Source organism: Acanthochromis polyacanthus, chromosome 24 (genome assembly GCF_021347895.1).
Source record: "Acanthochromis polyacanthus isolate Apoly-LR-REF ecotype Palm Island chromosome 24, KAUST_Apoly_ChrSc, whole genome shotgun sequence".
Lineage (NCBI taxonomy): Eukaryota > Metazoa > Chordata > Actinopteri > Pomacentridae > Acanthochromis > Acanthochromis polyacanthus.
The window spans coordinates 2048278-2070462 of NC_067136.1; the positions used below are offsets into that span (position 1 = coordinate 2048278).

The 22185-nt window shown below is 41.4% G+C and overlaps 1 protein-coding gene and 1 long non-coding RNA gene across 2 annotated transcripts; both read left to right on the top strand.

The window, feature by feature from the left end:
- The first annotated feature begins 449 nt into the window (after positions 1-449).
- LOC110970446 (uncharacterized) lies at positions 450-4963 on the top strand. Its single transcript, XR_007939951.1, has 5 exons — positions 450-587; positions 1632-1772; positions 2950-3146; positions 3228-3317; positions 4798-4963. It is a non-coding gene; the product is annotated as an uncharacterized LOC110970446 (long non-coding RNA).
- Positions 4964-6004: 1041 nt separating this feature from the next.
- LOC127530245 (uncharacterized) lies at positions 6005-11995 on the top strand. The gene is made up of 4 exons (XM_051944765.1): positions 6005-6013; positions 6060-6215; positions 8840-9280; positions 11924-11995. The coding sequence occupies exons 1-4, from the start codon at positions 6005-6007 to the stop codon at positions 11969-11971; spliced, it is 654 nt and encodes a 217-aa protein (XP_051800725.1). The 3' UTR covers positions 11972-11995.
- The last annotated feature ends 10190 nt before the right edge of the window (positions 11996-22185 follow it).

Sequence of the window (22185 nt, forward strand, 5' to 3'; positions counted from 1 at the left end):
TTCAATCATTTTCTGCAGTTTTAGACAGTTTAAATGGTAAATTAGGACTTTTTTCATGTGGCTTCTGTGTGTTTCTGTGTTTGTTCTGTTGGACAAATGATTGTGGATGAACATGAAGTCAGTTCAGAGCTGAAAACAAACTGGAAATGTATTTATTCTCCATGTTCAAGTCTTCAAGTAACTGTACTGTCATGAAAATCAGTGAAAGCAGCAGAAATAGGCCGCCCAAATACACACAAATATCCAGACTTCATTAACCTTTAACCTGCGTTTGAATCAGCTTAACGGTCAAAATAATAACGTGTGGAAGGTCAAAGTAAAGCCTCTGAAGTGAAGAAATAAATGTGTTCTGTATAATAAATATACATATAGCCTTTATAAATAGATAAATAAAGCTTGTCTATCTAATAATAAATGGTAACTAAAGCCTTTTTCTGTGTTTGCAGCTGAGGCTCAGAGATCTGGAGGCCATGGTGGCGGTGGAGCGATCCGGCCAGCAGGAGGCGCTCTGCAGCCTGAAAGCTGCTCAGAGATCAGTTCATGGAGGAGAGAGAGAGGAGGGACGCTACTGAGCGCGCTCTGCAGCGGTGAGAACATGACCAGTGATCAATAAGACCAGCATCAGTGATCAAATATGGAATAAACCTGGAAATAAACAGAGCCGGTTTAAAGAACCAGTGGACAATTCAATGACATTTGGACAATTTTAGGTAATTTTAGACAGTTTTTAAAAGTTTTTGGACCAATTTTCAGTCTTTTTGAGAATCTCAACTCATTTGGTTTTTTTTTTTATTTTGAACAAATTTTGGACAAAGATGTTGTTTGTGGACAAATTTTATGTAATTTGTCGAAACAATCTGTTATCTTTGACAAATTTATGTAATTTTGGAAAAGAATATTTCGTCTTTTTAGACAATTAATGACATTTTGGACAATCTAATGTCATCTATGCCATTTCAGACAGTTGTTAGATATTTTTTGACCAAATTTTCAGGGCTTTTTGGGGGAGATAGTTTTATTTGGACAAGAATCTGGTTTTTTTGGGTTATATTTTATGTAATTTTGAAAAGGATTTTGTCTTTTTAGACAATTTCATGACATTTTGGACAATTCAATGCCATCTGAACAGTTTTTAAAATATTTTTGGACAATTTTTCAGTCTTTGGAACACATTCAGTCTTTTTGAACAACTTCCTGTTGTTCTGGGGGGAAATCTGTCATTCTGGTCAAATACTATGCCATTTTGTGAGGATTTTATTTTTAAATTTGGACACATTTTTGGTCATTTGTATACTTCTTCAGTCGTTTCAGACAATTTAATGACATTTTGGACAATTGCTGTCATCTATGTAATTTGGACTCTTTTTTTTGGAAAACCTTAGGTCATTTTGGAAAATATTCAGTCTTTTTGAACAATTTCCTGTGTTTTTGGGGGAAAACTTTTATTTTGCAAATTTCTATGTCATTTTAGGGGAATTTTTTTTATTCTGGACTTATTGTATATTTCAAGTTGTTTTTTGAAAGATGTTCTGTAATTTAGAGTGTTATTCTGATGGACCGATACGTCTCACATGATCTAGACAAACCAAAATCGTTTTCACTGAGTGAATAAACCTAAATGATGTGTTCAGGCTGCAGACGGAGTTCGATCAGTGTCGGTCCTGATGCGAGCGTTGCCATGGAAACGCAGAAGAAAGATGGCGTCCGACCTTTCAGAGCAGCTGGAGGACGAGAAGAGACGACACGCCGACACTCAGTCGCTGCTGCAGCAGGTGAAGCTCACATTTCTAACCTGTGAAGTCTGAACAGGGTTAATCTGAAGACCTGCAGCTCTGTGGAACCGAACATCATGAGGAGAGGCGTGTTCTGTCACATGACAATAAACTAGATTAAAAATATGTTTGGACAAGGGTTGCAGTCTGAACACAGTTATGATGAAGAAATCAGAAAAATAATGGGAACAAACGGAGGCCTCCACATACTGCAAGATATTACCTTGTTCTGTTTTTGATTCCAAACTCGTCTCCTCTTGTGAACATAAATGCTTGGAAATGACCAAAACTTTGTCCAAGACGACTTCAGATTTGTTCAAAATGACTCAAAACATGTAAAAAATGACTCAAAAACTCTGCAAAATCACTCAAAAAATGTCAGAAACAACTCAAAACTGATGTGAATTACTAAGTTTGTCCAAAATTGCTCCAAAACTTGTGCAAAATTAATTAAAACCTGTCTAAAATGACTTCAAAATGGCAAAAAATGACTTAAGACTTGTGCAAAATGACTTTAAATTGTCCAGAATGATTTCAGATTTGTTCAAAATTACATAGACATTATCCAAAATGACTTAAACTTAAAAATTACTTACACTTGTTCAAAACGATTCACGATTTGTGCAAAAATTATTATAAATTTGTTCAGAATGACTCAAAAAATGTACAAAATGACTCAAAACTTCTTCAAAATTATTTATATTTGTACAAAATGCTCAAAGAATGCCAGAAACACTTAAAACCTTTGTGAAAGTTGCTTAACACCTGTCAAAATGACTCAAAGAATGCCAGAAACAACTTAAAACCTTTGTGAAAGTTGCTAACACCTGTCCAAAATGACTCAAAGAATGCCAGAAACAACTTAAAACCTTTGTGAAATTGCTTAACACCTGTCCAAAATGATCAAAACGTGTGGGATAATGACTTTAAAGTGTCTGCAAAATTTCTAAAATATGTTCAAAATTGCCCAAATGTGCAAAATTACTTAAAATCTCTCCAAAACGATGCAAAAAAGTCAGAAAACCACTCAAAGCTTATGGAAAATGACTTTAAATTGATCAAAATGACTTAAAAATTGTCAAAACAACTCAAAACTTGTGCAAAATGACTCCTGCTTCTGAACCTCTTTTTATCGTCAGAGATGTAAACCCGTTCATTTTCTTGTTGTGTTTTCCAGGCAGCTCAGAGTCGCAGTGAAGCAGACGAAGCCTTCGTTGGCTCCATGAATCAGATCAGAGAGCTCCTGAAACAACACGGCAGCTCAGGTGAGCCAGCAGAGGATGCTGGGAGTCGAGTCTTTCTGCTGAAGTCCTGCAGCTGCTGAGGACGACGCTCAGCTCTGACCAACGCAGACTGCAGGAAGCCGACCAAAAGGTTACATCTGCTTGATTTCAGCAGCATTTCCAGGTTTAATCAGAGGATTTGGTTTGATTTGTTGCCTCTTTTCTGTGGCAGGTTCAGGATCTGCTGTTTGCATCACAGAAGCTGCAGGATGAGAATCAGATGCTTCGACTGCTGGCATCAGATCAGAAGAGTCAGATAGAGGTAAACAAGACTCAGACTGTTTCTAAGTCTCTGTTTGCTCCAAAGTTGGCCAGAATGAAAAATGTGTCCAAAATGACTTGAAACATGTCCAGAATGACTCAAAACTTGTACAAAAAGACTTGACACTTGCCCAGACTGTCTCAAACTTGTCAGAAATAACAAAAACCTGGTCAAAAGTATTTCAGCTTGTCGAAATGACTCCAAACTTGTCCAGAACGACTTGAAAGCCTGTCAAAATTACAGTAACGTGGTCAAGATGACTTGAAAACTGTACAAACTTGTAAAAAAAATCACAATAACATGACCAAAATGACTTGTAATGTGTCAAAACTGACTTGAAACCTGTCAGAAAAACACAAAAACTGACAAAAAAAATGACAAAATTGGACCAAGTCCTCAAAACTTTTCCAGAATGACCTGTAACGTGTCCAGAATGGCCTGTAATGTGTCCAGAATGACCTGTAACGTGTCAACAATGACCTGTAACGCGTTCAGGATGACCTGTAACATGTCAATGACCTGTAACGCATTCAGGATGACCTGTAACATGTCAATGACCTGTAACGCATTCAGGATGACCTGAAACATGTTCAGAATGACCTGAATGTGTTCCAGAATGACCTGTAATGTGTCCAGAATGACCTGTAACGTGTCAACAATGACCTGTAACGCATTCAGGATGACCTGAAACATGTTCAGAATGACCTGTAATGTGTCCAGAATGACCTGTAACGCGTTTAGAATGACCTGTAACGCGTTTAGAATGACCTGTAACATGTTCCGAATGACCTGTAACATGTTCAGAATGACCTGTAACGTGTTCAGAATGACTCGTAACGTGTCCAGAATGACCTGTAACGTGTCAACAATGACCTGTAACGCATTCAGGATGACCTGAAACATGTTCAGAAATGACCTGTAATGTGTCCAGAATGACTGTAACGCGTTTAGAATGACCTGTAACGGCGTTTAGAATGACCTGTAACATGTTAGAATGACCTGTAACATGATTCAGCAATGACCTGTACATGTTCTGATGGACCTGTAATGGTTCCGAATGACCTGTAAATCGTTCAGATGACCTGTAACGTGTTCAGAAATGACTCGTACGTCGTCCGACTGACCTGTCCCAGAATGACCTGTAACGCATTCAAGACGACTGAGCGTGATCAAAATGACCTTGTACGCATCCCAGACTAGGCTGTAACGCGTCGAGAATAACTGTCAACGTGTCCAGAATGACCTGTCCAGAATGACTGTAACGCGTCTCAGATGACCTCGTACGTCGACCAGATACACCTGTAAGCTGTCAGCAATGCACCTCTCAGAATGACCTGTACGTGTCCAGATGACCTGTCCAGAATGACCTGTCCAGAATGACCCTGTACCGCGTTCAGAATGACCTGTAACGTATCTGCACAGGTCCCTTCTGTCTGTAAATCTGCTCCAGAATCGACTGTCAGTTCTGTTTTGTCTCCAGGAGTCTCGGCTGGTTTCCGTCCAATTGGAGGAGGAGGTGATCGGCTGCGTCAGGAGGCGTCTGATTGGTCAAAACAGAGTCGAGCTCCTCCGAGTCGAGCTGGATAAAGAGAGAAAAGCCGAGGATGGAGGAAGTCCAGGAGAATAACGAAAGCACCAGGAAGAGTCTACGGTGAGCAGAAACGCTGATTTAAACAGTTTCAAGTCGTTATAGATGAATGTTTGTCAGCTTGACAAGTCATTGGAGACAACTCTTGGGTTTTGGCCGAGTTTCCGAGTCATTTTATTGTCGTATTGGACCAGTTTAAAATGGTTTCAGGCAAATATAATACTGCTTGTGTAGCAGAAAACTTGCTTTATGTTTTGCTGAATCTCTTGAAGAAGGCTGTGTTCAGCAGCGTAACGTGACGATAACTTGTTAATGATTTTATGTTGATAGGAGACACACTTTATAAGTTTTAACTTCCTGCTGCCACCCGTTCATTTAAATATTGTTGACAAATGTTTTATCATTTTAAACAGTTTTTTATCTGCTCTGCTTCGTAGTTTAGAACTTTAGTTTTATTGTGAAAGGTCACAGCAGAGCTTTACTCAGGAAGGAGTTTTCTTAGATTCTGTTAATGTTTGTGTTCTATCTGGATGTAGGTGATCACACCAGACACTGTCCTCATACTCAAACCTCCTGCTGCTGTTTCAGGCCCCGGCTGACCTTCCTCCACTGCCTCTATCAGCGCCTGCTGGCCGGATGCGTCCTCCTCCAGCAGCCCGCAGAGCATTCTGGGTAACTTCACCTGCCGGAGCTGTGTGACGTCATCAGCGAGCAGGTTGACCAGCTGACCTCTGAACCTGCAGAAGGCCAGCGACAAGGTGAGTTTGTAACGGAAGATCATGAGATCCATCGTTAAATTATTGAAGCTAATTCTGCTCAGTCATCTTTGATCTGCCTCAAAGTTTTGTCACATGAAATGTGGATATTTATAAAGATATTTGGAGAATTATAGATTTATGTATCCAATACTTTCTACAGTATAATCCTAAAGATTTGCCTGTTGACCCACTTTCACTGTTTTTCCTCATGTCACAATTTCTGACTTCAACATTTGATGCCAAATTTAGCCACTTATTAGCTTAGCACAAAGTAAGAGAAAGGATCGAGTGATCCATGATGCTGCCTCCACCATGCTTCACGATTCTGATGTAGGGAGATGATGTTCCAGGTGAATGGTCATCATGGTTACCTGTCCTCTCTCTCTCCATCTGTAGATCGCCCACCTGCAGAGTGTGTATCACAAGAAGAGTGTGTGTGTGCGCGAGCTGCAGCGCAGTCAGGAGTGTGTGTTGTCTCGACTGAAGGAGAGTGTGAAGAGGAGGGAGGAGGCCTGGAACAGCCAACACCTGAAGACTGTGAAAGAGCTGCAGGTAACACAAACACACACAAACACACAACAATGAGTTCAGCAGATGTTCAACAATGAGTCATGGTCAGTTTAAAGTGACTCACCGAACTGAACTAGGCTGCCTCAGGTGGTGCTAGAAGTCACACAGTTAGTAAACCAAAACCATCTGAGGTCAATGAATGTGTCTCAGTGATTGTAGTACAAAGACTCCTGGATCTGGAAGGTCTAGTCTCTGGTGGATCAGTACTCCTGGATAGAACTACACCATGAAGGCTAAAGAACACTCCAAGAAACTCTCTGATTCCAGTTGAATCAATAAATAAGAAGTGGAAGGAATATGACATGTCTGTAAACCTGAGTAGAGCAGGACGTCCTCAAAAACTGAGAGACTGAGAAGAAAGAGACTAGTGAGGAGGCCACCAAGACTCCTATGAGTCCTCTGAAGGAGTTCCAGCTTCAGCAGCTGAGATGTTAGACTGTTCATCTAACAACTGTTGTCTGTTCTTCACCAGTCAAAGCTTTATGGAGACAAAGAGAAAGACTCTGATGGAAAAAGCTCAAATTAAATGTGGACTAGAGTTCACCAGAAGACATGTGGAGACTCTGAAGACACCTGGAAGAAGGTTGTTTGGTCTGAAGAGACCAGCATGGAGCTTTGTGTCCATCAGACTAGACATGTAATTTGGCACTGGCACAAGCAGATATGAAGCATGATGGCAAGACATAAAAATACATAAAACACTGATGTCTGCTGTGTTCTAGTATCATTGTTAACAAGATTTAAAGATGCAAAAACCACTACAAAGAACACAAATTGCTCACAAAAAGACTCAAAATTCCCCCAAATACACAAAAACTGCGACAGAGAGAGCAAAATAACCACAAAAACATGAAAACAACCACGAAGAAACACACGACATGATTCATTTAAAAACGTGACATTTTACAGCTTTAATGGTCATTAAATATTTTTTTCCAGCAGAACTGGAAAGAAACTGCTTTATTTCAGTGTTTGTTTGTAGAAACACCAAGCTGTTCACTGAGAAAATAAAATGAACATCACATTAACTGATTATTAAAACAATCCCCAGTTTTTTACAGCTTCATTTAAAAAACATCAGTTTCAGTATCCGTCCTCTTTGTCAGCGGTGGTGGACTTGTTCATACTTCTGTCAGGAGGATTTCTGCTCTCGGGACAGTGAAGCTAGATTTGGAGTTCCTCTTCAGAGGGACAGAAACTTCATCATCAAACCTGCAGCTGACTCAGCTGGAAGACGTCTGCAGGGAGACTTAAAACCCATCTCCATCCACGAGGAGCTGCTCACCTGAGGGAGGAACACCTGAGGGACATCCAGGCCCCAGAAGAAGTGTTCACACCCCCAGGAAGTTTTACCCCTTTAGCTGCCTTTCAACACCGAATCAGGGACAATCTAATCTGGTTTGAAGGCAACAACTTACTAAAATAATGTGAAACGATATAAAGAGTCTCTGTCGGTTCCACGGGGATCCTCAGTGAATAGAACTTTTCTAAGTTTCTCCAGAACTTCCACCTTGTTGCCTTCAAACCATGTCTGAGGATCTTTGTCTGTTTGCTTCGACTCATCGTCTGAATGAAAACTGATCTTCTCCAAGTCTCATCATCAGGTCGTCGTCCAGGATTTCATTGACCCTCTGCTTTTACAAGCCTTCCAGGACCTGCTGCTGAGTAACATCATAATGCTGCCACCACCGTGCTTCACATCATGATGCTGCCACCACCGTGCTTAGTCATGATGCTGCCACCACCGTGCTTCACATCGTGATGCTGCCACCACCGTGCTTTAGTCATGATGCTGCCACCACCATGCTTTAGTCATGATGCTGACACCACCGTGCTTTAGTCGTGATGCTGCCACCACCGTGCTTTAGTCATGATGCTGCCACCACCGTGCTTTAGTCATGATGCTGCCACCACCGTGCTTCACATCATGATGCTGCCACCACCGTGCTTTAGTCATGATGCTGCCACCACCATGCTTTAGTCATGATGCTGACACCACCGTGCTTTAGTCATGATGCTGCCACCACCGTGCTTTAGTCATGATGCTGCCACCACTGTGCTTTTACCCTCGTATCGTCTTGCAAGTCAAAATTGACCCGTATTTAAGTTTGAAAAGGTGAAAAAAAAAAAATTTTTCACAGTGAAACTTCTGGCGTCCACATTTTCAACGTTTTTGGGAAAATCTTTGAACATTTTTTTGGTGAAAAAAGAAATGTTAAAAATGTTTCTTTAAGGACATTCACATAAAAATCAACCAAAATCCAGCGATTTTTGCTGGATTTTGGTTGATTTTTATGTGAATGTTCTTAAAGAAAATATTTTAAGTTTTACTGATATATATGTAATCGCTTTAGATATTTTTACTCATTTTTTGAAAGTATTTACAAGAATTACAAGGAAAAAATTGGGGGATTTTTCAAAATAAAACTTTTTAAAGGACATTTTTAAGGAATTATTGAATTTTCTTCCTAAAGGTTTTGCAAATTTTCAGAAATTTTCAGAATTTTGCAGAATTTTTGGATTTTTTTCAGACAAGGAAAGAATATTTTTTGTTGCCTGTAAATGAGGACAACAGGAGGGTTAATCATTTGTGTGTCTGTGTCCAGCTGTGTCGGTCTCAGTGTGACTCCCTCCAGTCTCTGGTCTTCTCGCTGACCTCCGACCTCACCAGGAGTCGTAGGGCCTGCTCCTCCTTCTGCTCGGCCTCCGTCCTGCTGGGTGGAGCCCTCCGACACGTCCTCCTCCGCCTGGGCCGGCTGTCCCAGCAGAAGAGCCTCCTGAGCAGGCGTGTGGAGGAGCTGGAGCTGCTGGAGGAGGAGGTGAGGAGGCTGGGGGATGCTCTGGGAGCCCAGGAGGAGGAGCAGGAGCACGGAGGCAGGAGGAGCAGGGCCCTGAGGAGGTGGAGGAGGACGGTGTGGGCGGTGAAGGCGGTGAGGAGGTGGAGGCAGCTGGCTGCAAACACAACACTGCTGTTCCAGTGGAGACAGGAGGTTGGACTGTGTGTGTCTGTGGAGGCTCAGCTACACTGGAGGGTCAGGATCTGTCAGGTGATTATCACAGTAACACAACCAATGAGGAGGGAAACAACATCAAGGGTACTATCACAGTAACACAACTAATGAGGAGGGAAACAACATGAAGGGTATTATCACAGTAACACAACCAGTGAGGAGGGAAACAACATGAAAGGTATTATCACAGTAACACAACCAGTGAGAGGGAAACAACATGAAGGGTATTATCACAGTAACACAACTGATGAGGAGGGAAACAACATGAAAGGTATTATCACAGTAATACAACTGATGAGGAGGGAAACAACATGAAAGGTATTATCACAGTAACACAACTGATGAGGAGGGAAATAACATCAAGGGTATTATCACAGTAACACAACCAGTGGGAGGGAAACAACATGAAAGGTATTATCACAGTAACACAACTAATGAGGAGGGAAATAACATGAAAGGTATTATCACAGTAACACACTAATGAGGAGGGAAATAACATGAAAGGTATTATCACAGTAACACAACAAATGAGGAGGGAAACAACATGAAGAGTATATCACAGTAACCAACAACTAATGAGGAGGGAAAATAACATGGAAAGGGTATTATCAAGGTAACACAACAATGAGGAGGGAAACAACATGAAGGTATTATCACAGTAACAAACTAATGAGGAGGGGAAATAACAAGAAGGGTTTAGTCACAGCTAACACAACAAATGAGGAGGGAAACAACATGAAAGGTATTATCACAGTAACCAACAACTAAATGGAGGAGGGAAATACAATGAGGGTATTATCACAGTAACACAACAAATGAGGAGGGAAACAACATGAAAACGGTATTAATCACAGTAAACACAAACAAATGAGGAGGGAAAAACATGAAAGGTATTATCACAGTACACAACCAGTGAGGAGGGAAACAACATGAAAGGGTATTATCACAGTAACACAACAATGGGGAAAAAGGTTCAACAACAACTAATGAGGAGGGAAACAACATGAAAGGTATTATCACAGAAACACAACTAATGAGGAGGGAAACAACATGAAAGGTATTATCACAGTAACACAACTAATGAGGAGGGAAACAACATGAAAGGTATTATCACAGTAACACAACAAATGAGGAGGGAAACAACATGAAAGGTATTATCACAGTAACACAACTAATGAGGAGGGAAACAACATGAAAGGTATTATCACAGTAACACAACTAATGAGGAGGGAAACAACATGAAAGGTATTATCACAGTAACACAACTAATGAGGAGGGAAACAACATGAAAGGGTATTATCACAGTAACACAACTAATGAGGAGGGAAACAACATGAAAGGTATTATCACAGTAACACAACTAATGAGGAGGGAAACAACATGAAAGGTATTATCACAGTAACACAACTAATGAGGAGGGAAACAACATGAAAGGTATTATCACAGTAACACAACCAGTGAGGAGGGAAACAACATGAAAGGTATTATCACAGTAACACAACTAATGAGGAGGGAAACAACATGAAGGGTATTATCACAGTAACACAACTAATGAGGAGGGAAACAACATGAAAGGGTATTATCACAGTAACACAACTAATGAGGAGGGAAACAACATGAAAGGTATTATCACAGTAACACAACTAATGAGGAGGGAAACAACATGAAAGGTATTATCACAGTAACACAACTAATGAGGAGGGAAACAACATGAAAGGTATTATCACAGTAACACAACTAATGAGGAGGGAAACAACATGAAAGGGTATTATCACAGTAACACAACTAATGAGGAGGGAAACAACATGAAAGGTATTATCACAGTAACACAACTAATGAGGAGGGAAACAACATGAAAGGTATTATCACAGTAACACAACTAATGAGGAGGGAAACAACATGAAGGGTATTATCACAGTAACACAACTAATGAGGAGGGAAACAACATGAAAGGTATTATCACAGTAACACAACTAATGAGGAGGGAAACAACATGAAGAGTATTATCACAGTAACACAACTAATGAGGAGGGAAACAACATGAAGGGTATTATCACAGTAACACAACTAATGAGGAGGGAAACAACATGAAAGGTATTATCACAGTAACACAACCAGTGAGGAGGGAAACAACATGAAGGGTATTATCACAGTAACACAACTAATGAGGAGGGAAACAACATGAAAGGTATTATCACAGTAACACAACTAATGAGGAGGGAAACAACATGAAGGGTATTATCACAGTAAACACAACTAATGAGGAGAAACAACATGAAGATATTATCACAGTAACACAACAATGAGGAGGGAAACAACATGAAGATATTATCACAGTAAACAACTGATGAGGAGGGAAACAACATCAGCCCATTTCATGTCTTTTGGTGTTGTTTGTGTTTTTTTTTTTTTGTCTTTAATGCACTTTTGTGTCTCTTTAGTGTCGTCTTTTCCTTTGATTTATTTTTGTCTCTTGGTATTTTTTTTTGTCATTTGTTTTATTTTTTGTGTCACTGTGGCTTTGGTGTAATTTTTTGTCTGTTGTCCGTTCTTGTCTTTGTCTTTGATTTTGTCTTTTTTTGTATGTTTTGTTTCTTTATTTTCATATTGTGTGTTCTTTGTTCTGTTCGTTCATTGTGTTCTGAGTCTTTTGAATAATTTTGTTTTTTCTTTGTTCAGATCAGGATGAAGGTCCAGCTGCTGTCTGTTATCGGCTGCTTCGTCTGAGCGTCTGTCCTCCATCATCCTGTCTCCATGTTGACCTGCAGGAGCGCTGTCTCATGGTATCATTGTACTCCATACCTACACACCTGTGTGTCCATAAATAGGCTGTTAGAACATCTGTCTGTCACTCTGCAGGCTCCGCCCCTCCTCACCTGATGTCAGCCGCTCGGTCAGCTTTGTCCGCTCCTGGAGCGCTGGACCAATCGGCAGACGGCGTGGAGACGGACACGCTCAGACTGCCTCCCCGACCCGACGTGAAGGTGAGTCCGGCCCTTGGAGACCCGTCCAGGTGTGTGTCCCCTGAACACCTGTCCTCCCTGCAGGCCCTGGTGTCCAACCTGCAGCAGCACTTCCTGCTCTTCAGCCAACGGCTGCACTCGGCCGAGGTGGAGAGGCGGAGCCTGAGGGTGGAGCAATCAGAAGAGAGGACAGCGGCGAGAGGAGGACAGCCGCAGGACGGTGAGGACACACACAAACCTGACACACACTACTACAAAATGAAGCACACAGACCAACATAGGGCCTCTTTGTGTGTTTCTTGTGTCTACATGTGGTCTTATTGTGAGTTTTTGTCTCTTTGTGGGTGTTTTTGTAAGTTTTGTCTCTTTGTGGTGTTTTTTGTGTCTATTTCTAGGCTTGCGATAGCCGATCGCCACAGCACCATTGGCGCATCGTTTTGCTGGATGGCGCAGTCATTCTGAACCGTGTGAGCCACAGTGGCACTCTATTTTTTTGCAAAAAGCAACAAAAAGGGTTCAACTTACTTTTTCTTCGAAACGCCCGATAATATAAGAAAACAAACTTTTTCTCTCGGCAGCCGTCGGAAATAGCGGAGCCACCCGAATCTTGATCATGACTAGGGTTGCCACCCGTCCCTTAAAATACGGAATCGTCCTTTATTTGAATTAATTGTTGATTCAATATGGGATGCTAATTGTTCCGTATTTTCATAAATGTCCCATACACGTCTGTCACACACGCATCAAAACTGCATAATAAACAAAAAAACACAGGAAATATTCAGGCAGCCATTTCATCTTCCTTAGACTATGTAGGAGGACCCGATGTGAGGTCCAGCGGATACACTTCTGTTTGCCGGTCCTGTCACGGGTTTCCTGGTTACAGACGCTGCTTCCCGTGATTAAAAATGTCTACACCCGAAACTCCACCACATCCAAGAAGCAAAAACGTTTTCAAAAGCACAGACTGGAAGACTGGAACCCTGGCAATAGGTACAGCAAACTGTGTTTTCTGTTGCTCATAGACTGAAGTCAGGCAGCATCAGGAGACCAACATGTAAGAAACATGAGAACAGAGAGAACCAACCAGCAGGTCACAGTTTATCATCATCTAATCATCTCCTGAAGTCCCTTTGGTAAGAGACATCAGTACATGGTTGTAAATTTACCAGAGGATGATTATAGTCAGACTAATGTGGCCGTAGACTCTACAGGATTTAGTGACTCAATAAATGCCTAAGTTGTTTAATAGTATTTAAATGCTTTTTATTTTTTTAAATATCATTTATTTAATAGCCTATATGTATTATTTTCTAAAGAAAAACTCACTCAGAACTCTGATATGTTAACGGAACTAAATAAGTCAGTAAATACATTCATATACACATAAACAAGTTAATACATTCATGTGTTAAGAAAAGATTTAGATGGAAAAATATCTGTGGAGAATTTCTTTGTCCAGTGTTCTGCATTCAGTTGTTTTTTTTGCAGAATCCAGTATTACACACTGGTTGGTCATTACATTTTATTAGTTTGGTTTCACTGTTTAAAATGATGACACATCTTTTTAGACAGAACCTGTGATCATAAAACAACACAAAACTCTTAGTTTTGTGTTGTTTTATGAATGCAGGAAAATGACTCCATTTTTTCCGCTGTCACTGACACAGAAATTTGTTGCTTTTTGTGGCTCATTGTTGTTCTTATGAGTGAGCCACAGTGGGTCTTCATTTCAAATTCCTAGTGCAAGCATAGTATTTGTAAGTTTTTGTCTTTTTGTGGGTGTTTTTTGTGTCTATTTAATTTCATTTTGTGTGTCTTTGTTTTTTGTTTAGCGTCAGTTTTGACCCATTTTCTGTCTGTTTATGATGATTTTGTCTGTTTGCTGACCTCTGGCCTGCTCAGTGATCGATCCACTTTGTGTGTCTGTCTGTGTGTGTGTCTGTGTGTGTGTGTCTGTATACAGGCAGCGTCGGAGCGTTTCCACAGTGTTTGTGCAGAGCTCCGTGAGGCTCTGAGCAGAGAGCAGCAGGCCCAGCTCTGATCAGGAACAGTCCCTCAGCTGCACACACTGGCGACAGGAAGTGGACAAACACAGGCGCACTGCGACGGACACACAACACGCACTGAGCCGCACAACAGGTACACAACCAGGTCTGTGTTTGCATGTTGGTCTGAACCGACGCCTGCAAGACGGAGCAGTGGGGCAACTTCACCCTTGTGTGTCTTCTGGGTGGCATTTGTGTGGCTTGTTGGATTTTGTGTGTCTTTAGTGTCCATTGTGTGTCTCTTTGGGATTAATTTTGTGTCAGTTTGATGTGATTTCATGTGTCTGTGGGGATTTTATGTCTCTTATGTGTGTTGTGTATGTTTTAGTATAGTTTTGTCTGTCTATGTGTTGGTTTTGTTGTCTGTAGTGTGGTTTTGTCTGTCTGTGTAGGTGTGCGTGTTTTATGTAGTTTTTGTGCCCTATCTGTAGTGTGGTTTTGTGGATCTAATGTTCTAGTTTTGTGTGCCTGTGCAGTGCTACCTATGGGCTTCTCTGCCCTTCTTTGTGACTTCAGGTAACTGATGAACTTCCTGTACCTGCAGGAGGTGAGCAGGAAGGAGCGCTCGCTGAGGATTCTGGGTAAACACCTGTCGGAGGTTCAGAGGCAGAAGCAGCAGGTGGAGGAGAAGCTGCAGAGAGCCGAGGAGGAGCTGAGCCACGCCCACAGGTAGCAGCCAATCAGAGACAGCGCACCTGTTTACACCTGTTTATACCTGCTTACACCAGCTTTGTTTGTTCATGTTGTTGTTTATTCAACAGGCAACAGGAAGCTGTGATCAGCTGTGTGAGGTTGCAGAGAGGAACTGGCACACAGGTACACACACACCCACACACACACACACACACACACACACCACACACACCCAGCTGACTTCCTGCTGTGTGCTCCACAGGTCAGAGACAGTCTCGTCCAATCACAGCGCTCTGTGGCAGCTGAGCCCCGCCCCTGCTGGAGCTGGTGGAGCAGAGAGCTCATGGGAGCTGCTGAGGTGGCAGCGTGCCAGGTACCAGGGGAGGGGCTGTCTTTGTTTGTTTTTCTTTCACCTGTTTTAACCCAAATCAACAGAAGGTTTAAATTCATGTTTTCCTTTCATGAAATCACCAGAATGGAAAATATGGAGGAAAATAAAATAAGATGAAAACAGCAGAAACGGTAAACCAGAGGAGCAAGTAGTTGAAGATCCACCCAGCATGATGGAACATCTAGTAGTTAGAGATCCATCCAGCATGGTGAAACATCTTCTAGTAGTTGGGAGATCATCCATCATGGTGAAACATCTTCTAGTAGTTGGAGATCCATCCATCATGGTGAAACATCTTCTAGCTAGTTGGAGATCCATCCATCATGGTGAAACATCTTCTAGTAGTTGGAGATCCATCCAGCATGGTGAAACATCTTCTAGTAGTTGGAGATCCATCCATCATGGTGAAACATCTTCTAGTAGTTGGAGATCCATCCACCATGGTGAAACTCTTCTAGTAGTTTGGAGATCCATTCAGCCATGGTGGAACATCTAGTAGTTGAAGATCCATTCAGCATGGTGAACATCTTCTAGTAGTTGGAGATCCATCCATCATGGTGAAACATCTCTAGTAGTTGGAAATCCATCCAGCATGGTGAAATATCTCTAGTAGTTGGAGATCCATCCAGCATGGTGAACATCTTCTAGTAGTTGGAGATCCATCAGCATGGTGAAACATCTTCTAGTAGTTGGAGATCATCCAGCATGGTGAACATCTTCTAGTAGTTGGAATCCATCCATCATGGTGAAACATCTTCTAGTAGTTGGAGATTCCATCCAGCATGGTGAAACATCTTCTAGTAGTTGGAGATCCTTCAGCATGGTGAACATCTTCTAGTAGTTGGAGATCCATCCAGCATGGTGAAACATCTTCTAGTAGTTGGAGATCCATCCAGCATGGTGAAACATCTTCCTAGTAGTTGGAGATCCATCCAGCATGGTGAAACATCTTCTAGTAGTTGGAGATCCATCCAGCATGGTGAAACATCTTCTAGTAGTGTGGAGATCCATCCATCATGGTGAAACATCTTCTAGTAGTTGGAGATCCATCCATCATGGTGAAACATCTTCTAGTAGTTGAGATCCATCCAGCATGGTGAAACATCTTCTAGTAGTTAGAGATCCATCCAGCATGGTGAAACATCTTCTAGTAGTTGGAGATCCATCCAGCTGGTGAACACTCTTCTAGTAGTTGGAGATCCATCCAGCATGGTGAAACATCTTCTAGTAGTTGGAGATCCATCCAGCATGGTGACACTCTTCTAGTAGTTGGAGATCCATCCGCATGGTGACACATCTTCTATAGTTGGAGATCCATCAGCATGGTGAAACATCTTTCTGCAGATGATGAAAGAGTAGAGAGGAGAAGTATGGAAACATGTAGAAGAAATGAGACAGAAAACGACAAAAAACAAGATGCAAAATGAACAAAGCTGAAAAATGGATCACAGAAGCACAACTGTTCGAAAGACTCAAACAGGACATAAACAACAAATCAGATAGAAAACAACAAGAAATGAGACACACAACAAAAACAAGACACTAAAGACAGATGGGAGGGAAAAAAGACATAACAGTAAAATCAGAAACAAAACACAATAAAATATACACGAACTAGAAAAATAGACATAAAATATATAAAATAGACACACCAGGAAAAACTACACACAAAATATATAAAATAGACACAAAAAAGAAAAAAAGAGACCAAACAAATACAAATAGACACAATTACAGAAACTAGATAGAAAATACACGACAAATTGATTGACTGATTGATTGGTTGACTGATTGATTGATGGATAGACTGATCGACTGATTATTGTTCTCCCTACAGAGTCTCCTCTCCTCCGTCTCCCAGCTCTGTCACACCTGCAGCTCCAGGATTGGTTGGCTGGAACAAGAAGTCTCCGCCCACCGAAGTCATGTGACGGCGCTGCTCAGTGAGCTGCAGGACGTCTGTCTCCGTGACAACCAGGCCTTCGTCCCGTGAGACGCTTTTCACGTTCGTTTGTTCAGACGGATTGTAAACTTTTTGTGTCTTTTTGTTGTTTTTTTATGTCTGTTTGCTGTCCTTTGTTGTATTTTTGTTGTTATCTTTCATGTCTCTCTGATGTCTTTTTGCATCTCTTTGATGTCTTTTTGTATCTTTTTGTTGTCGTTTGGTAGTCTTTGTTGTCTATTTGTCCCTTTGTTGTGTCTTTTTGTGTCTTTTGTTTGTTTTTGTGTCTCTTTAGTGTGTCTTTGTGTGTCTTTGATATTTGTGTTTGTGTCTTTATGTTTGTGTTTTTTGAAGATATTTTGTGTATTTTAGTTGTATTCTGTGTATTTCTGGTCATTTTGTGTCTCATTGTTAATTTTTTTACTGTGACATCCAAAAAAAATATTAAAAAATCTAACTTTATTTTTATTTAATCGTGTTCTTGTTGCAGGTGGCAGAATTTCCCGAAACATTCCCATTGGCTAATGTGGACAAACCTCCACCTGTCCTCCTGTCTGATTGGCCAAAGGACCTGGCAGACAGGATAAGCCCTGCCCCTCCAGAGATAAACCCCACCCCCTCTTCGCCGCTCTGCAAAAGCAAAGCAAAGAAAGTGAAGAAGAAGAAGAAGGTTGGAGGGTCGACATAGACGGAGATGACTGAATGTTTCTGATCCGTCCGTCTGGAGGAGGAAACGCTGAAGAAGAAGTTTCCCTCCAGCTGCTCGGTGACAGACGCCTGAAGTCCAGATGTTGGAGTCGTCACGGCGACTGTGACGGATCAGCAGCTGCAGCTTCAGTTCAAACCTGAAGAACAGGCAAATGAAATGTGTACGAGACCCGCTGTCACACATTAAACACACAACAGGAACACAAACGGAGTCACAGAAAATGTGTTTTATTTCACAGACGCACTGAACAACCACAAAGAGACACAAAACAACCACAGAGAGACACAAAAACACAAAGAATTACCACAAACACTCACAAAAAGACACTACATGACCTCATAGAAAGCCTAAATGACTATAAATAGACTCAAAATCACACAAAATGAAAACAAAATTACCACAAAGGGACACAAATGGACAACAAAGACACAAAACTACCATAAAAAGATGATGATAATGACACAAGAAACTCAAAAAATGACCACAAAGACACACAAACAGACTGATAGCTGCTGAAAATGTAGAAAAGCTGCTGAACAAAAGTGAGAAAAGTTTTTGAACAGAAGAATAAAAACGCGACAAACATCTTTCTGCTGCATCAGCATGACGACTGTATGTTTGTGTGTGTGTGTGTGTTAATGCGAGTGTCAGTGTGTGTGTGTGTGTGTGTGTGTGTGGCCTCGGGCAGGTTGTGTGTCAGCGTTTAAAGTCGTACTAACAGAAACCCACAAAGACTCTGAGCTGCTGATTCAGCTGATGTGAGTGGTTGGTTCGTTCTCTGAGGAGTCACAGCTGGAACATAGAGCTGATCATCAGCATATGGATGGTATTTACTCTGGATCTGTCAGATTTATTAAAAGTCCCCTGGAAATGTGACCAAATGGATCAGAAATAGACATAGAGCAGGGGTGTCAAACTCCATTCCTGGAAGCCCACTATCCTGCATGTTTTAGATGTTTCCTCTTCCAACACACCTGATTCAAATGATCAGGCTCGTTATCAGGCTTCTGCTGAGCTTGATGATAAGCTGATCATTTGAATCAGGTGTGTTGGAAGAGGGAAACATCTAAAACATGCAGGATAGTGGGCTCCAGGAACTGAGTTTGACACCCCTGACATACAGCAACCTGAATTATCAATTGTGTTGATGTAGAAAGTTGTGTTAATCTAATTATCTCAGGGGCCGTTTACATGAGACGCTTGCAGGTAAAAACGTCAAAATATTTCAACAAAACGCCCTACGTTTATACGAGGACGGCATTTTGGGGGCTTAAAAACGCAAAAATTTGAAACTGGCCTCAAGAGTGGAAAAGTAGAAAACGCTCCGCCGTTACGTTTCCATCTAAACAGCAAAACGCAAAACTTTGCTGAGATCTGACCACGTTGCATACGCGATAACGTCACATACGTGCGCGGTGCTTTGGTTTGCCGGCCGGTACAAGGAAGTAAACAAAGATGTGATTATTTCCATCCTTCGTACCTTCAAGCAACTCTGGCAGCTCTATGTACACTACAGGAGTCGTACCAACAAACGTACAGAATCTGTACAGATTCCATTCATGAACATTTACCGCGGCAGAGATCCGAAAAGGGAGATAGTACGCATGCACGTAGACATGGTGGAGTTTTATCACAGCACCACCCAGCTGTCTGGCATGCATATCCAATCGAATTCCACACACTCAGTCACCGTATATATGCAGATTTCCTTCAAAACCGCTCGTCTAAACGTGAAATGACAAGACGCCACTTTTGCGTTTTCTGTTAAGATGGTCCTCGTGTAAACGGCCCTTAGTTTCATGACCTCTAAACTTCTGAGTGATTCCAGTCGACTACAGCTGCTGACTCCTCTGATCCAGTTTAAATAGAACCATTAGATCAAACTCTACAGAGGGAAATTCTGAGGAGCAAAGACCAGAAGAAGAAAATCATTGACTTGAACTCAGCATGGAGGTGGCGTATCATGGTCTGGGGCTTTCTAGAAGAGCTTCTGTACTGGTTTCAGACTGCATGTTGGACTGGTTCTTTTTTAAAACTATATTTTTATTGGTTTTTCAATTAGAACATATAAAACACATCACCACATACCACACATGATGCAAAGTAAAATACAAGCAGCCCTCTCTGCATATACTCACAAACAAGAAATAGTAATAAAAAAATAATATAAATAATAATAATAGTAATAAGAATAATGAATAATGAAAACTGCATGTTGGACTGGTTCTGGACTTTCTTGGGACTGGTTTATGTTTGGTTCCAGTCTTGGTTCTCCTGGTTTTGGATGTGATTTAAAGTTGGTTCAGGATTTGTTTCACTCTGGCTCTGGTCCTGCCAGAGGACTGGTTTCAGACGGTCTTGGGCTGATCTTGGCCTTTTTAAGGAGTAGTTTACGTTTGGTTTTGGTCTCGATTTTATTGATTCTTTTTTTAGGACTAATTTCAGACTATATTCTGACTCATTCTGAACATTTTTGGAGTGGTTTAGGTTTGGTTCTGGTCCTAATTTAAGACCTCTTTAAGACTGGTTTAGGACTGTTTTGGATGGATGTTGTTTTTTTTTTTAAGCCCAGAACACCAAACCTACCATCAAGCATGGTGGTGGCAGTGTCATGCCCCGAGGCTTTCTGGAAGAGCTTTTGCACTGGTTTCAGATTGTATTATGGGCTGGTTTTGGACTTTCCTTGAACCTGGTTTATGCACTTCTTTTAGGAGTAGTTTAGGTTTGGTTTGGTCCCAATATCGTACTGTTTATTTTGATTTTTAAAGACTGTATTCTGACTGGTTCTGAACATTTTTTTGAACTGGTTTAGATTTGAATTTTGTCCTGGTTTCAGACCTTTTCAAGACTGGTTTAGGGCTGGTTTCATACTGCTTTGGGTGTATATTTTTTAACCCCAAGAGCAACAACCTACCTTCAGGCTGGGTGGTGGCAGTATCATGCCCTCAGGCTTTCTAGAAGTGCTTCTGGACTGGTTCTGGGCTTCTTGAGACTGGTTTCTGTTTGGCTTCAGTATTGGTTCTCCTGGTTTGGATGTGATTTAAAGTTGGTTCAGGCATTTATTTCACTCTGGATCTGGTCCTGAATCAGGACTGGTTTCAGACTTGTACTTTGACTGGTTCTGGACAATTTTAGGACTTGATTTAGGTTTGATTTTGGTCCTGGTTTTAGTCCTTTTTTAGGGCTTGGTTTCAGACTGTCTTGGGCGGATCTTTTTTGACCTCAAGAAACCCAAACCTACCATCAAGGCATGGTGGAGGCAGTATCATGTTCTATCCTGACTTTAACCCATCAAGAACCTGTGGGCTGATGAAGAAACTAAATACCTACTTTCAGTCCCAGTACTTCTACTTTTAAAGTTTCTCCATTTTAAAGTCCCCCCCCCCACGTAGGACTTTTCTAACTAAGAATCTAGTATTTCCTCCTAGAAAACTATTTTCTGTCCCAGTAATTTACAGTTTTTAAAGTTTTTCCTCAGTAAACAAAGATCTGAAGAAGCTTCCAGCTTCTTGGAAAGTGTCCAGACATCTTTTAGAGGTTCTATTTTCATAACTTCCTGGACAAATGTTGGACGGTTGGTGTTTGTCCTGAGACTCTGCAGATGTTGATCCAGATGTTCTCCTCCGTCGTGTCGCTGCAGCTCCTCTTTGTTTCCGGAATTATTCCTCGTCTCCGGGGTTTAGAGTTAATCTGAGACGCTGAATGAGGCCGTCATGCTCAGCCGTCCTCGTGCTAAGCTACGTTAGCGCCGCATGAAAGCCGGTGACAGCGAGACGTCCGGAGAGGCGACTCAGGACCGGAGTTTTCTGTCCACGGCAGCGTTTCCTTTCAGACAGGATTTAGGGCGAACGGAGATGCGTCACGTGACCTCAGCCGGTCAGCAGAGGGAAGCGACGGTTTAGGAGACGTCAAGACTTCCTGTGAACTCTGACGTCAGCTCGTTTAGAGGCACCGGTTAATCCAGCAGAGGAAAACCAGCTTCAATGACATGAATTCAAACCAACATCAAGCGTTAATATTTTCCACTGAAGGGTCTTATGATTCTGAAAGTATATCAGGGACTTTGTCTGTTTGTGGAGAGTTCTTTGGTGTTTTTAAGACTTTCCAGTGATTGCTTCTTATTAGGAGTTTCTGTCTTTTTTTTGATGGTTTGAATCTTTTGTGGTGATTTTTGTGTTTTGTGGAGATTTTTTTTCTCTTGTGGGTTTTTTTGACTCTTTATGGTAAATCTTTTTGTGATGATTTTGTTTCTTTT

Bases quoted from the DNA above. Each gene is read 5' to 3' on its own strand.
- LOC127530245 (XM_051944765.1), top strand. The intron at 6,216-8,839 runs GTAACACAAACA...GTCTGTGTCCAG, and splicing joins AGACTGTGAAAGAGCTGCAG to CTGTGTCGGTCTCAGTGTGA. The intron at 9,281-11,923 runs GTGATTATCACA...TTCTTTGTTCAG, and splicing joins GGAGGGTCAGGATCTGTCAG to ATCAGGATGAAGGTCCAGCT.